A 15894-nucleotide genomic window follows, 5' to 3' on the forward strand; every position below is an offset into this window, starting at 1 on the left:
ACGTACAGTGTGAAGCTGGTAGATTTTCTGTGTGATACTTGAAAGATAAATGCTTTAGTTGAGGGTAAAAAATAAAAAATGAACTTAATTAAAAATCTTAAGGTATTAAACTCAAATTACTCACCATTTAATCTGGTGAATGATTCTGAAACACTTTTCTGACAGTCAAAGAGCCTTCAGGGACACGAAACATGAAGGCACAGCTGGAATATGGAGAGAGGGCCTATTATTTACAAATATCTAAGGATTTTTAAAAATTATTATTATTTAAAAAGCTCTTTTTAGCAGGTATTTGTTGATTGGATGTGTAGTTGCTTATTGGCAACAGAGAAAGAAAAGAGAGTGAGCACTTTCGCTTTTCCCCCAAGGATCTTCTATGCAGGAAAAGTTGGTGAGAGTCATGAAAATAAAATGAAGAGAACAGATTTCTCCTGACCTAACAAACTCTTTCCTTCTGCTGCTAATGCTTTTACACCAGGATAGGAAAACACATTTTGGCATAAAGGGAAGACGCAACATAAAACTCAAGGACTAAAACACAACTATATATGCAGAAAATTGAGGGATTTCTTGATTGTAGCATTTATGAGAATTGTGATTTAATTTCAGCTCCCTTTAAAAGGGGGTAAATACTTTTTCACATGCAGCTAGCTTAGAAGGGATGGCGCTTTTTTTTTTTTGCTTCAAAAAAAAAGAAAAGAAATCACGTGGTTTCATTTTTGTCACATGATGAATGAAATGATAATGTGAAGACTGCATTTTGTATTTACTTGGTCATCTTTGCCTGTAAGTGAGGGGGGATAGAAAAAGAAGCTGAAATCGCAAATGCTTTTTCACAGCATGCATGTTCGGCAGCAGCCACAAATATCACATAAAACTATATTTAATCTGTGGTAAACTGAAAGATATGCAGTGATAAATAACCTTTTTTTTTTAAAGCATTTGTTTTTCAGTTTAAAGCTTGTAAAGATCCTTAAATGTGATTTTTTTTTTTTTTTAATTTTATCCAGCTAGGGTTATTCTGGTGCTGTAGGTTTAATAAAATTAACAAACAGCCAAATCGGTGTGACAAACTGTCCTCAGAGCCGAGACTGTCCCTGAATACTGAAACTGGTTTCTTCCTCTCTGAGTTTCCACCAAGCATTCAGCCACACAGAGCCGAGGCCTTCGGCAGGCAGCATTTTAAAAACGGAGGGTTGAGGAGGGGGCTGCATTGTGCTGGCACAAAAGACGCTTTTCAGCTCCGGCTCAAAGATGACCAGTGTTCTGACAGACACTGCCCTCTGATATTTAAAACGCAGAAATGCCCATTGAAGCTTCGGTCACACTCACTTCACTTTCATCACGGCTCCTTTTTGTTCTCTGTTCTATGAAACATGCGGGGGATTTTTTTTGTTTGTTTTTTATTCCTCCCTTGCCACTGAAAATGATTGGTTCCCAATTGGATTCCTGCAAATAAAAATGAATTGTATTTAATTTGGTTTCTGTCATTTTTAGCTGTAAGCGATGTAGATGAAGATGTTTTCTCCCTGCGGTCAGGAAGCTGCGGCCATGCTGCGTCCAATCTGGACGTAGGGGGCTGCCAGTGCAGCCGGCCATGTGGGGAGAGCCCGGATTAAATAAAGCTCAGTGTCTAGTTCCTCTTTAATTATGGATATTATGACATGCCTCTCTACTGAAACTGATACGAGACCTTGAAATGCTGCTGCGATTCATAATGCCTCTACAGCTGGCTTAAGTTGTTTTGGGTTCTTTTTTCCTCTCGTATTTTATTCGTAGAAATTGAAATTACAAGCTGACAGAGGGGAACAAATTGAAAATCCATCAGTCTGCCTTTTAACAATCCTCCTCCCTCCCTCCTCCCACTGTGACGACCTGAATTCAGACCTTAATCTTTACAACTGGGCCACAAAATTTAAAGTTTCCTGTTCTATAAAAAACCCCCGCCCCAGCTACTTTGTTGACATTTACTGCTCGAACGGGACTAAATTCAGGATTTGTTTGGGCCTGTTTTGGGCCAGATGTTAATGCTCTTTGTGCTCACGTGACCGCTGCAGCAGCAGCAGGAGGAGGGGTGTGTGTGCGATCAGGGATGGCTGTGTGTTTCTACTTTAATTTGGAGGGAGCTTCTGTTAAACTATTTAAGAGCACAACCGGTTTCTAATGGATTCATTTCCAAATGTATCTTCTTTCCCCTTAAAAATAGTTCTGCAGTAATGCATAGTTATGTCATTTTTGTTGTTGTCGTATCCAGTGAGCTGAATAATCCTTTCATTGACCTGGCATTGACTCCTTTCCACCCCCGGTGGACATGGGGTGGCTATTGATTTCCAGACTCCCGATCAGTCCGGGTTGTTCAGCTGCGTGTCGTTTAATCAGAATGCAACATGTGTTTTCTTTAGGCTCTGGGGCGTTTGTGAGTCATCTTTGTGCCTGTTAGACTGGACATATGTGTGAATCAAGACGGCCTGCAGTTTCCTGTTTTTATCTTGCCTCACTAGTTGCTGCAGTTTTGGCTATCAAATGAAAGTCCCTCTCACCTAGTCTCCTAATTCATGTTAGTTAACTCTATCTATAGTTAACTAACATCTTTACCTACCTCAAGCTGATTAACTAACATACGTATATTAACCAAGATATTTCTAGCTATGCTATCCGTAGCTAACTAACATATCTCTAGCTACGTAACTAACATATCTCTAGTTAATTAACACATATCTTTAGCTAACTAACATATCTCTAGTTAATTAACATACATCTTTAGCTAACTAACAAATCTCTATCTATTGCTCTATTGATTTATAAAGACTTGGCTTCTGCCTTTTTGTTGTTTTGTAAAATATTTTGTTTTATTTTGTTTCCTTTTTTTTTTTTCAATATGGCTAGTTTACCAAAATAAAGCTAATCTGAAATGAAAGTTCCCCTCAGATCCCTGCTTCCCTCGTGAGTATGTATACTGTTGATGTCCATTCATCTGTTCTCACCTCATGTTTCACTCTGGGTTCTGATTTCAGAACCACGACCAGCTAAGGGATCCCGACACGGACTTGATCCACAACGACGCCGACCTGACCTTCACATTTGGCGACACCGCCATCAACGCCAATGGGGCGTCCGCCAGCAGGGCGGATGCCGCCGGGGGGTTGGGCTGGAGCGCAAACGGAAAGAGGAGCGGCAGCACGTCAGAGGAGGCCCTGGAGCGGGAGCTGGACTCCCGCGAGCAGGAGCTGCTGAGCCGAGGCACACGCCTGGTTTTCCCCATGGAGGATCACATCTGACCTCCCCGCCTCGTCCGTACCAGCCGCTCTCCCCGGCCTGACCCTCACCCGCACCATTTTGCCATCAGTTCTCTCCACTTTCACATGGGCAGAGTGCCCGGCGCTTCAGAGATGAGACGGATCTGAGATATGGGATCTGACAGGAGGGGAAGGGTTCATCGTGACCTGTGGCTCCTTCAAAGCCAGGGGAGCAGAGCTCCGGGAGCATTTCATCCTCATTAGATAAGAAGTTTATTCCAAAGAAGACACAGTACCCCTGTGGTGTTGAGGAGAAAAGAAGAAGAAAAAAAATCTTGCTGCTGCTTCACAGACTGTGTTCTCTGCAGAAGAGGATTAAAAACTTTTTTTTGGACAGGAAATGGAAGTGACGTATGCCCATGCAAGACTATCTGCATGTTCAACACTTTGTGGTTGTGCTGGAGGAGAAAATGGGTCTCATGGTGGGACGTGACCAGTGTGTCTTGACATAAAAAGACTTTGACTAAAGAGTTCTTTGGTAAAAGTCTACCTGAAGACATTTACTGCTAAAACCACAGTTTCTGGTTATCTACTGCTGAGAACGTAAAGGGACGTTGAAGGTGTTTCCTTCTCGGTCGTGATTTAACACAAGCATCTAAATGCCTATAGAGCCGGGCTTTTGTTTCTCATTGGCTGAACTGTTCATTGAAGGCCTGTCACATTTACAGATGGTATGTGAGCATCGTGTCATTCAGTTGACCTGGATCATCTTCTGTGTTAAATTGTATCTCATGACACAACTTAGGAATCCTGACATGTTTAAATTCCATTAAGGAATAAAAAAAAAAAAAAGGGCATGAGGATCTGCGCTCTAACATGATTAAAGACCAGCTTACACAGTGAAGTAAAGAGCTGGTCGCTGTAGCGTTCCATCTCAGCATCGTCTTTTGAATGTCTGAAGCACTTGTTACAGCTGCAAAACGTGTGACAAAGTGCGCAAATCTTTACAAGGCGGATATTAGAATTTTATTAGAAAGTGTTGGAAATTTTGTATTTTATAACAAGTGAAATTAATTATTTCAGTTTGCTAACTTCACAGCTTTTTAGTTGGATATCATTTCCGCTGCTGCAGTACTAATATTACTATAAATACTTTTTTGTTTAATTTAAAAAAAAAAAGTTTTTAAGTTTAACGGCTCACTACAAGGCCAAACATTAGCTGTGAAAAATACCATCAAAATTAAGTAGTGCCCAACAGAGGTTTGGCTCAGGTTGTCCTTAAAACATCGACACTTCAGATTAATCAGAATTATACTTTTTGTTTTTCTTTTTTTTACTTCTTTTTTATTGATGTGGCTTATTTTAGCTCAGTTAGCCTAGATAGCATCTTTAAGGCTTCATAATTAGCATGTAGGTAGTTTGTTACAGCTGAAAAAAAATAAAGTATGAAGCAGGGATGGCTTCTAGAGACGTACCTGTACAGATTTCACACAGAGTAAAAATGTATTTTGAAGAGGAAGGAAATTTTTCTGCACGTTTACCCTCGCATGCCAGCTTATTTAACATGAAGATCCATAATAAAAAAACAGAACACATTTCTATCTATATAAACACAAATATTTTTAAGTAAAAAAAACATTTAGAAATCATAGTTTTAACTTTTTATTATTATTATTATTAGCTTTAGAGATGGGCTGTAGGTTTCATCTTGAGAATTTTTGAACTCTTATTTTAACCTCTGGAGGATTATGCATCAGCCAAAATGATTGTTCAAAGTAAACATTAGTAACATTCCCTCTCTAGTAAATAATTCCCAATCACTTCACACTTAGATTGGATTATTGCTAGGACAGGACAAAACACAGTTAGCGGTCTCCCTTCCCCCCCTTTAGACTAAGCTAACCATGTTAGCTTGAGAAGCTGTACACTCACTTGGTCTGCGGTGTTGAAAGTGTAAAATAAATCTTGTGTATCAATTGCAAATTGACGACAGTACATAGTCAGTCAATTTCTAATTTCATAATTAATTTTATAATCTATACTAACCAATAGAGTTCTCCAAGAATATTAATTTATTTTATTATTATTTTTTTAGGCTGACTTATTAAAGATGTCCACTGAAATTAAATGGAACCAAAAAAATGTTTTCGATGGTCATCAAGACGAGCTCAGCTCAATGCAATCGAATTTTGATGCATTGAAATTTGGCACAACAGTGGCCGACCCGTTCCGCCGCTCTTACATCATTGGTCCAATTTCAGTGAGATAAAGGACGCTAACACGCTAACAGCATATAAATACTCATTTTGGAACTCAGAAATGTCATCTCAAAGCTCCTTAGCATATTAGTGTAGCATTAGTTGAGGTTTCTGCTGGTTTACTAAAAAAAACAACACGAGCAGTGATTTGTGTTAAAGCACTCTTGGCACTTTATAGCCCGTGGAGGAGCCAGAGGACTGACGTTTGTTTTCACTTTTACACATATGACAACTGAACTGCTTCCCTTTTTTTGTTGTTGTTGTTGTATTCACCACACAGCCCCGTTTAGCCCTTTAAATCCACCTTCCCACCAACGCCGAGTAGTTGCTGCCTTTATGCATGAGTAGACGGGGGGCAGGTGTGAAAGGCATGACTGTTGGGAGTTGAATACGAGGCCTTTGACGCCGGGGGACGGTCTCGAAGCCAGTTTTACGGCTCGCAAGAGACGTCCGGGAGGAAATGAATCCGGTAGAGTAAGCTGTTGCCAGGCTGTGCACAGAGCAGGACATTTAAACCGAGCTGCTGCAAGGAGAAGTGCTGTGAAGCAGAGTAATCTCAGCCCTTCACAGTCTGGTGATTATGTGCGACCGTGAAAACCCGCATGTACAATTTTAAACAATCACCTGCTCGCCCTTACTAAACACCGCTAGCGCTCACGCCGTCTCTGGAGAAAGGTGGGACGAGAACCTCGCAAATGAACCTTTGTGCAGAAAATGAAACCAGACAACGGAGATGCTTTCGCTTTGTGTTGAAAATGTCCCTTTCGGTCTCTCCTTTATTCGAAAGACAATTCACAGAACAGGAACTTGCATGGATTGAGACATGATGTAGTGTTGTCCCCCCCCCCCCAAAAGACAAGAGGGAGTACTTCACAGACCAGCAAACCCCAGAGAGTCACGCAGCACGGCAAGCGGAGGACGCCTGTTGGACTCTTCGCTAATCTTTCATGTGCACTTCCCGCCCTCCACACTGCTGTGCTGTCAGTTGTCCTGTCGGCTATATTTAAACCCTCTCTGCACCTGAGAAATACGAGATGTAGCCAAAGTGTCAATATGTGCACCTGTCGTTTCCAGCGGCGGCTGGCTGACGGGTTCTGTGTGCCATGGTCTGCATGTCAACATGTTAATAAAAACCTTGAAGCTCTGGGTTCCCCAGTGGTGTGCTCCACTTACCTCAGAAAGCCTTTTAAATTAAGGATCTAAAGCTGCAGCATGTAACTTTGGTGCTACATATTTGTTTGCGAGAATGACACGAGACAGAAAACCTGTGAAAAGATCAATCTGCTCCGCCTCACAGCAGAGCTACGATTGCTAGCGGAAGAAACGCACCCGCTCCCGACCCAAAACAACCAATCAGAGCCAGGAGGAGGGTCTTAGCGCTGTTGATCAATGCTGTTAAATGTGCTTACTGTTACAGGAGAAGTTAGCACTGGGAGAAGGCGGAGGTGCTCGATCTTTTCACAGATTATCTGTCTCATACCATACTGTCACGACATGGTGACGGTTTCAATAAATATGTTAAAAAAAATTTTAATAAAAATTACACACCGCAGCTTTAATAAAATGCACCAGAGTGGAGCTGAAATGTGATCTTCCTCACTAACTCACCTTGAGTTTAGACATTATAATTCCAAAAAAATAAAAAATAAATACATCAGTCACATAGTAGAATGTTAAGTTATAGTGATATTATAATAATAACAAATGATAACCAAATCTGTTGTAAATGTGCTTAGTGATGACTGTAATGGCCTTAAACTGGCACCTAATGCTTACTTTATGAACTAGTACGTCAATATATACATACATATAAAATGCTTTGCAAAAGTATTCATGCGAAACATGATTCAAGCCTGCGAAGAAAAAAAGAAAAAAGATTGCTGTGATCATATGGGAGCAACATTACAGAGGTAGAATCATTTCTTGAGTGGGGACAGACAGGGATTGATGTGGATGTGAATAGAGCTAAAACAAGGCAATACTGGAAGAAAACCTGTTTTCTTGCACGAAAATGACCTTGAAAACACAGCTAAAGCTACAGCCGATTGGGTTTTAAATCGTATCGTCTAAATCGAGGATCCGTGGCAAGACTTGAAAATCTGCATTGGCAGATATCCTTTGTCTAATCTGACTGAGAATGTCAGCTTTTTCGCAGTGGATAGAAAAATTTCAGTCAATCAGATGTGTGAAGTTGGGAGAGATGTACTCCCCAAAAAAGGTGAAAGGTGCATCTATAAAGTATCGACTCAGAGTGGCTGATTACATCTGGATGGCAGAGGATTAAGAGAACAGTAGTGAACAAACATCAAGGTACATTGGGAAGACGTTGGCGACGGTTGGGTATGCGCCACATAGGGATGCTGCGCTAGAGGGGGTTCCAAAATTACACCGTAAAAAAAATAAAAAATTAACCAGCATTTTCTGTATTTAATAGCTATCATCATTTCAGGTTCGAGTCTGGCTCCGCCCATCATCTTGGTTGTTGTGTCTTTGGGCGAGACACTTCACCCGCCTTGCCTTGCCTGCCGGTGGCGGTCAGAGGGCCCGGTTGGGGCCAGCACATTGAAGCCTCGCCTCTGTCAGATGAGGCAACGGTAGCTACAACCCAGTAGGTTGCCACCATCAGCATGCGAATGAATAGATGAATTCATTTCACACTACTGAATGTACAAGTGCTATAAAGTGCTATACAAGTACAATCCGTTTACCATTTGCTGCTCAGACACCAACATGTCTTTTTTTTGGGCCTACATTCAGAAAGCTAACCCAACCCGTAACCCTGAACTCAGGGTAATGAAACATGGAGTGAAACATGGTGGTGGCTGCATCACGTGATGGAGATGATTGGACGGGAAGACTGGCCAAAGTTGATTTGAATGTAGATTTCTTTGTTTAAAAAAAAAAGAAGAATATAATTCTTCACAATTATGCCCCACTTTGCATTGGGTCTGCTGGAAGAAAAAAAAAATCCCTACAAAGAACGTTTGACTACTTTTGCAAAGCATTATACATGATGATCAGCTGTTATTGAAGAATGTCCCATTTACGAGTCACGTGTTTTGTTGCTGAAGCCACGTTCCAATTGTACTTTTCAGTACAAGTGTTTTGGACAAAACCCAGCTGATGTAACAAAGAGGGTTCTTACTGGTCAATAATCAACCGTATGAATCTGGAAACCATGACTACAGAATTAATACAAGCAGTAGCAAACTTTCACTGAATTTAAATAGCTCGAAGGTCCTTCTTTTGTTCACATTTCCACAAGTATTCAAGTAAGAGTAATTCTAACAGAACCGACTTCTGAAATCGAACGTGTCGACGGTGTTGAACCCCCAGAAACGCCTCCTTGACCACGGGGACGTCACCGGATCGGAGGACGCTGTGGACCGTTGCCGATTAAAGGAAACAAAGAGGTCCACCGGTCGGAGGACAGAAGCAGGTCTTCAGGAATTCTGCGGTTGATCAGAAAATTTCACACCCACATGAGAGATTTGTCAAAGAGGCTGTTGCAGCTGTCCGGATTCCTGAGAGGGGCCAGGGGCGGAACAATACCTTCTCAGTCAGAGGGGTTTTTGGGTTTTTTCCCCCACCCCAGAAAAATGCTGTAGTTTCTTCTTTCAGCACTTTTAGTGAGCAGGTCTCTGTTTAATATCGGTAAGTCAGTAATGCTGGGGTTTGCTGTTGTGCTTAGTCACAGGCCGGACGGAGAAGTCGCTGCAGTAAGGCCGAACTTAACGCTGCCACCCTGGATCCATGTCCCGAGGAAGGCCCCCCCCATCTCAGGGTTTTTTTATGGCCCCGGTTTGAACAGGATTTGAGGAGGGATTAGTGCTTCTAAAAAGGACAGAGGTCGGCCAGAGAAATGGCAGCACAAACCAGCCCCCGTCTCTTGTTTTACCCCCCCTCCCAACTCCTCCGCGTCTCCACGGGACCCTCCTGGTGTCGAACAGGCAGCGCGGTGAGAAAATAAGCTTCCTTCTCCTCGTTTCAAATCCAACTGAGTCCGATTGGCTGCTGTTTCTCTCTCCCCCCAACCACCCCCACTCTCACACACACACATACACACACAACCTCCTCCTCCTCGTCTTTTCAGTATCACCATTTCTCCAGTTCATCGACCCAGCTCGGGTGAGGATAAAAACAACCCAAGAGGCACGCTTGAGAGCTCCTAGCGGACTGCATTCCTGCAGCCTGTTTTGTTATTCCACCTTCTGCCCCTCAGCCTTGATTAGGAGGACCCTGCAGGAGGGGAGAAACAGAGAAGTTAAACATTTAAGTCATGCTACTGCTGCACAGTGGATCAGAGGCATTCGAGTGGCGCAAAAAAAAGTGGGTATGTGCGAACGCGACGCATAGGGGCGCCACGCCAAAAGGGGCGCCATACGTCGGGATAGCTTATTTCTGGGTTTCTGTTGAAAACCTGCTTGGAAGTGGGTATGAAGGGTCTGCGTAGACCTCAGTACGGACACCGGGACACTGTGGGGAGGCGACGGTGGACCCCGACCTCCGCACTGACGGCTTGCAGGCCTCGCGGCGGTGAAGGACCTCGCTTTGTACGAGCTGCTGGTGACAGCGCGGTTGTAACCCCGCTGGGAGCCCTACCCCGTCGCGGACCGCCACGAAACGAACAATGGCTCTCTTCTTGACAGCACAGTGACTCACTGCCAGCCCCCCTCCAGCTACCCATGAGGGGACCGGGCTGTGCCAGGGACACAACAACGAGCCCTCTGTGGAGCAGCAGAGCTGTTGGTCGTTGAAGGGAGTCGAGATATTTCTGATGGTCTCACTTTGAAGGCTCCTGTTATTCACTTACACTAGCATTTAGACAGCAATATATATATATATATATATATATATTTTTTTTTTTTTTTTTTACAAACGCAATAAATCACATGCAGTGCATTGTTAATGTATTCAATATTTTTCCCCCCACTACAAGCACAAACCTGAACTGGGTTTTCTTAGATTTTATAAGATACACAAATAGTTGTATATGAGGAAAATGATACATGGTTTCTAAAGGGATTTTTTTGACAAAAAAAAAAAAAAAGCATCCACACAGCATGATACCACCATGGCCATGTTTCACCATAGGAGTGATGTGTTCAGGGTCTTAATCAGGATTACTTTCCCATCACAGAAAGCGTGAAAACGAAAGTTTCTGCCCCATCTGATCAGAACACCATCTGGCTTTCCTCTCAACACTTTCCCATAAAGGCCAGATCTCTGCCTTCCATCACTAGCGGCTATCCGGCTAACGGATTCCTTCACCTGATTTGTGGACAAATCTGCAGCTCAACCAGAGTTACTGTGAGCCTCTTCGTCGCTTCCTGTCCTGTCCGATTTAAACTGAGACTAAATTACACATAAATAGACTCTTATTTAGTCATTTTGGGTAACTATCCACCTTTGGGCATCAAACACAAGGGGTTTTGTGTACAAAATTTGTATTACTAAAAAAATAATAATAATAATAATAATAATAATAATGATTAAAAAAAAAAGTCTATAATTTTCCAGTCACATAACAACTATCCACTACTTTGGGTCAGAAAATCCCCAAGAAAATATTTGTGGTGGCAACAGGTCAAAAAGTGGAAAGGTTCAACACTATGTAACAAGGCATTGTCATTCATTAGCCAGGGCCGGTTAGCAACTGAAAGGGAAAGGCTCATCTGATCAGTAAAACTGTAACACAGCAGCAAGATATTATTGTTATCTATAACATTAAAACAGGGAGCAAAGTGCAAATTGCCAAACGGATATCGTGGTTCTATGACTTGAGATTGATAAAAAAAAAAAAAAATGAGATCAACAAGTGGCCCTCGGCCTCGCTCTACATTTTGGGAGGTTCAGACTCCCAAATGTCCCTGCGTGGATGTAAGAGGACGCGTTTAAATGTTCACACAGCGATTGCGTGAAGCGGCGTTTGACCCCGTTTTCTGTGATCAAAACGAGCGAACGTGTGTTTTTCTGGGGCTCTGGTTTCAGTCAAGTGAAGGTCACGGGTTATAACCCAGCAGCAAAGCACTCACCCACTTCCTGTGCTGATGGAAACGTAAGTATAACGCAAGGTAGAGAGAGACTGCAGTACTGTAGTCGCTGCTTTCTCTCTCTGAGATAAAATCTCAATCGTTGCATTTTTTTTTTTGCTTTTTGCACGCTCTTACCCCCCCCCCCCCCCCCACACACACACACACACATACACTCACACGCTGCTTTCCGATCCTCATGTGCTTTTCTCCACCGCGGTGTTCCTCTCGTAGCCCAGCTGCCTCATCACTTCGCTGCAGTAGGCCTCCACCTGGCCGATCTGCTCCACGTTCAGCCGCTCCCGCCACGCGTAGATCGCCTCCTTCGCGTCCCTGGACGATATGAGGAAGGGCTTGTCCGACGAGTAGCCCTGGCCGTGCGTCATGTTCAGCGCGAACCTCTCCAGCGCCGGGAAGCTGGAGAGGTTGGAGAAGCGGAAGAGCCGCTGCAGCTCCTCCAAGGGGCGCAGCACCAGGTCCTCGTAGCGAAGGCGCAGGTAGTTCCTCCTCACCCAGGGGGGAGCGTTCATCACCAGCATCACGTCGCTCAGCCAGTTGTCGCAGATCAGCTCCATGGCGCTCGCCACGTAGCTCTCCGCCCGGTTCATCCTGTTGCTGGGCACCAGCAGCCGCTTGTACTTGTCGCTCTGCTTCTTGCTGCGCAGCACCTGGATGCTCTCCTTCACCAGGGCCTGCTTGGTCTTGAGCCGCGAGTTGTGCACGGCCCGCGGGTCCCTGAAGAGCTGGATGATCTGCAGGTTGATCGCCGGGTCTCTCATCAGCGGGACCAGGGTGCTCAGGTCCAGAACGCGCACCCCCTTGATCACCATCACCGGGTACTTCTTGCACTCCTTCTCCAGCTCCCGCAGGTCCCGCTTCTGGCACTTGGCGCACTGGTCCTCCCGCACCAGCCCGATTTCGTGGCGCCGGTGCGCGTCGCACAGCGGCTCCGAGCAGATCACCTTGTTCATCTTCCAGCCGAAGATGAACGCCGTGGTGATGTTCTGCGAGCCGGCGTAAAGTTTGAGGACGGAGAAGTCGCAGCGGTACAGGGCGTTCATCATGTCGCGCACCGCGCCCTGCAGGCTGCCCGCGTCGCCGGGGTACAGCGCCTGCCAGATGTGCCACATGGGCTCGTACAGGTAGAAAACGTCCGGGTGCTGGTTGAACAGCTCCCCCAGAAACGACGAGCCGGTCCTCCAGGTGGCGTGCAGGTAGATGTGCGTCCGGGTCTGGGTCCTGTTCGTCGGCGCCGGGTTCTCCGCCGCGTCGCTGCCGTTGGCTTTGAACCCGTTATCCCAGAGGAGCGCCACCGTCTTCTCCAGGTCGGGGCATCTGGGCTGTTGCTGCGGCAGTTTGGCATTCTGGGCGGATTTATCCCGGTTATCTAACACGTAGGGGATAAGCAGAAGTAAGCCTGTATATGCCAGAATCAAAACCAAGTACTTCTTGTGGAGCCTCCTCTTCATTTCCTTTCGCCGAGAGGGGGGCTGGGAGCTTGTTTTCACAAGAGTCGGCGGCGCAGCGGTCTGTGGAGCGCCCCGGTCGCTACTGTAAAGTTATTCCTCTGTGTGTTAGTGTGGGTGCGCATCAATTGTCATCCGGCGAGGCAGAGCGGCGCTCTGGGTAGGCGTGGTGTCAGACAGCGCAACGGGTCTATTCATGTCGGACCGCCCCACCCGGAGGCGGTCCGACATGCGAGAATAGACCCGTTGCCGTGTTGTTATTGTTTACGTCCGGAAATTTCGCGCCTGCGCACAACGCTGGAGGGCGAAAAGACTGCTCTTTTACATAGTTCTGTTAACAAAAAGGAACCTGGAGATATAGGTATTATTATGTTTAGTACAATGCGCCACAGCAGAGGGGAAAAATAATGCAGAAAAACCTTTGAAGAATAACTAAAAACCACTCATAATCTTCTTTTTTTTTCTCTCGCTCTCGGTGTCGGCCAGGCTACAAGCAGACTCGTTGCCCATAGCAACTGACAACCACTAATGTTATCAGGAATCAACACACAAAAATACACGCAAGATGGATACTTTTTGTAAATTGTTTCAGGTGGAGATTTCCATGGCAAGTTTATGCCCTAAATGAGAAATGTAAAAACTTTAATTAATTTATTTTTTTTGCTATCTTTTTGTTGTTGCTCCTTTTCTATGGCTAGAAACGAGCTAAAATCATTTTATAGACCAAATAGAAAAAAAATAAGCGCCAAAAAAGTTACATAACTGTAAACATTCAGGGAAATGTCAGACTACTCTTGGTTTTATTAAAAAATATTACTTGTTTAATGTATTGTTGTGCAGGTAAAGGAGAAAAAAGTCATAATAATATTTATGCGTCATCGATTGTAAAAAAAAAAAAGAAAAAAAAAGAAGAAGCAGCAAATTTTGGCCCCAGAGGACTCTCAACTCGGGGACTTTAGCCCTCGGTGAAAACAAGTTTGGACACCCCTGCTTTAGATGATTTATTAAATATAGTCATGTTCCTAAAAATAATGGCCTATGTCTATTTCATTTTTTGTGTTGCCAAAATGCTTTTTGCATAAATAAAAAAAAGTCACTACCTCTTTTTTGCCAAGAGATGATTTAAAAAAAGACTTTCACGTTCACTTTGGCCATTGCGTTAGAAAGGCAACAATATGCAGCATAGTGGAAAAAATGCAAATATATATCAATTTAAAATTTTCCTACATTTTATTTATTTATTTATTTATTTGACCTTTCCTGAGCTCGGAGGATAAAGGATACACGTTTATCTCGTTTCCTTCCTAAACCCTGCTTGACTGGAAGCAGGAAGCAAACAGGCAAGGATGTGATCCTCTGGACTGCAGCTGGTTTTGGTTCCCTATTCAAAAAAGAGAAGAAAAATTCTTATTCCAACTTTCTCTATAGAATCTGTAGCAGCTTGACATGCAACATCAATCGTTGCTATGACAACAAAACAAGCATGAGGCAGACAATAAGCACTAAAAAGGGATCCAATCCCCGTGACTACACAGTAACGCTACACCCGCCCGTCCACACGCTTTCCAAAACAGATCATAACAATAACTATTAAAAAAATAAAAAAATGTATATGTCATCCAATCAGTTGCTTGGTGTTGTTCTCCAAAGAATAAGCTACACCTTCACAGTTTTCAGTTCCTTGAGTATTGTTTACAGTCATGAAAATCCCCAAATATTAATACAACTCGCCTGATATGGGCCTATGAGTTATAGATAAAGTAATTAATTGTTGCAAAATATGCATTCATAAAAGAAAAAAAAAGAAAAGAAAAATCCGTGGGGTTCCAAAATATCCGGGCTCCCTGCCCCTGGAAGTTCTTTCTTAAGTTTTGCCAAGCTAAAAGGAATGATATTGTGTGGCACAATATTCTGACAACAACAATAATAACAATGTTATTAGGCTGCAAGTTGTTAGCCGCACTGTCTTGATTCAACAGCAGACTCTGCAGCAGAATTGGATACGGTTCTTTACATATTTCCATAGTATCATCACATGTTGCTAAATTGTATGTGTAACTATTGGCACTTCTGTTGTTCTCTAGGATATTAAACCAGTGGCACATAGTTCAGTTCAAAGTATTTTAGTGATCATATTCCTTCCTTTCTGGTTTTGATAAAAAAGAGGGAACTATGTATGGCAACTAGTAATTAAGACCACAACAATTCACTGGTTTTCTGACTCTGAGGCTGTTTTTCATTGGAAAAAAATAGTGTCTTCAGTCAGAGGCTTCTTCAAATCTGTTCCAATACAGACTGTTACAGGAGATCTTCTTTGCCCACAGCCATTACCATCTACAATAACTATTTCATTAAATGATTTGCAGCAACATTTAATTTCCCTTTGGGATCAATATTTTTTTGAATTAAATTTGATTTGAATTAAATGTGCTCAACTCAACTGAAAGGTGACTTAAGCTCCAGTTTCAGCAACTAGAAGGCAGCTTTGAATTTGATTGTTGCTCGTTTAGCAACCATAAACGAGCAACAATAATGAAATAATAATAAAAACCTGAATTTGTATTACTCGATACAATTTCATCTCTTTATCGAATAATACATTTCTCTCTTACCTACACAAAAACGTCTTCCACACCGCCTCAACATCACCGCTACCCGAGTCATCCGCCGGTTGACTGCAAGGGAACGCGTCTTGTGTTCGTGCGTTTGCTCGGGCAAGTCACGCCCCGTTACAAATAAATAAAGAAACCACCAAATAAATTTTGCTCCTTAATTTAATATTTTTAAGCACGCTTAGCTTAGCTTGACGAAATAATCTATTTATTTTCCTCTTTGTGGAGCTGCTCAGAATCTAGTGAGAGTGAAGGCGGGGCTATGGCTAAATCTGTTTGTGGGCGGAGTT

At 43.4% G+C, this 15894-nt stretch overlaps 2 protein-coding genes across 5 annotated transcripts in view; one reads left to right on the top strand and one right to left on the bottom strand.

Moving 5' to 3' along the window:
• The window catches only part of slc9a7 (solute carrier family 9 member 7), a 32265-nt gene extending 25627 nt beyond the window's left edge, over positions 1-6638 (top strand). For both annotated transcript variants that reach the window (XM_032571420.1, XM_032571421.1), the window contains one exon: positions 3015-6638. In XM_032571420.1, coding sequence (XP_032427311.1) covers positions 3015-3278 — 264 coding nt within the window. In that variant the 3' untranslated portion in view covers positions 3279-6638. The remainder of the gene's footprint in view (positions 1-3014) is intronic.
• chst7 (carbohydrate (N-acetylglucosamine 6-O) sulfotransferase 7) lies at positions 6232-15844 on the bottom strand. 3 transcript variants are annotated; one of them, XM_032571423.1, is made up of 3 exons: positions 15605-15838; positions 11707-14373; positions 6232-9733 (listed from the first exon to the last, which is right to left on the bottom strand). In XM_032571423.1, exon 2 carries the CDS (start codon positions 12993-12995, stop codon positions 11724-11726), a length of 1272 nt encoding a protein of 423 aa, XP_032427314.1. In that variant the 5' UTR covers positions 12996-14373; positions 15605-15838; the 3' UTR covers positions 6232-9733; positions 11707-11723. The 3 variants fall into 3 exon arrangements, with proteins under 3 accessions (XP_032427314.1, XP_032427315.1, XP_032427313.1); XM_032571424.1 differs by having other exon boundaries at positions 11701-15844; XM_032571422.1 differs by having other exon boundaries at positions 11707-15838.
• Between the last annotated feature and the right edge of the window lie 50 nt (positions 15845-15894).

The sequence above is a fragment of the Xiphophorus hellerii genome, chromosome 9 (assembly GCF_003331165.1).
Source record: "Xiphophorus hellerii strain 12219 chromosome 9, Xiphophorus_hellerii-4.1, whole genome shotgun sequence".
NCBI classification, from domain to species: Eukaryota; Metazoa; Chordata; class Actinopteri; order Cyprinodontiformes; family Poeciliidae; genus Xiphophorus; species Xiphophorus hellerii.

Bases quoted from the DNA above. Each gene is read 5' to 3' on its own strand.
- chst7 (XM_032571424.1), bottom strand. From the start codon at position 12,995: ATGAAGAGGAGGCTCCACAAGAAGTACTTGGTTTTGATTCTGGCATAT.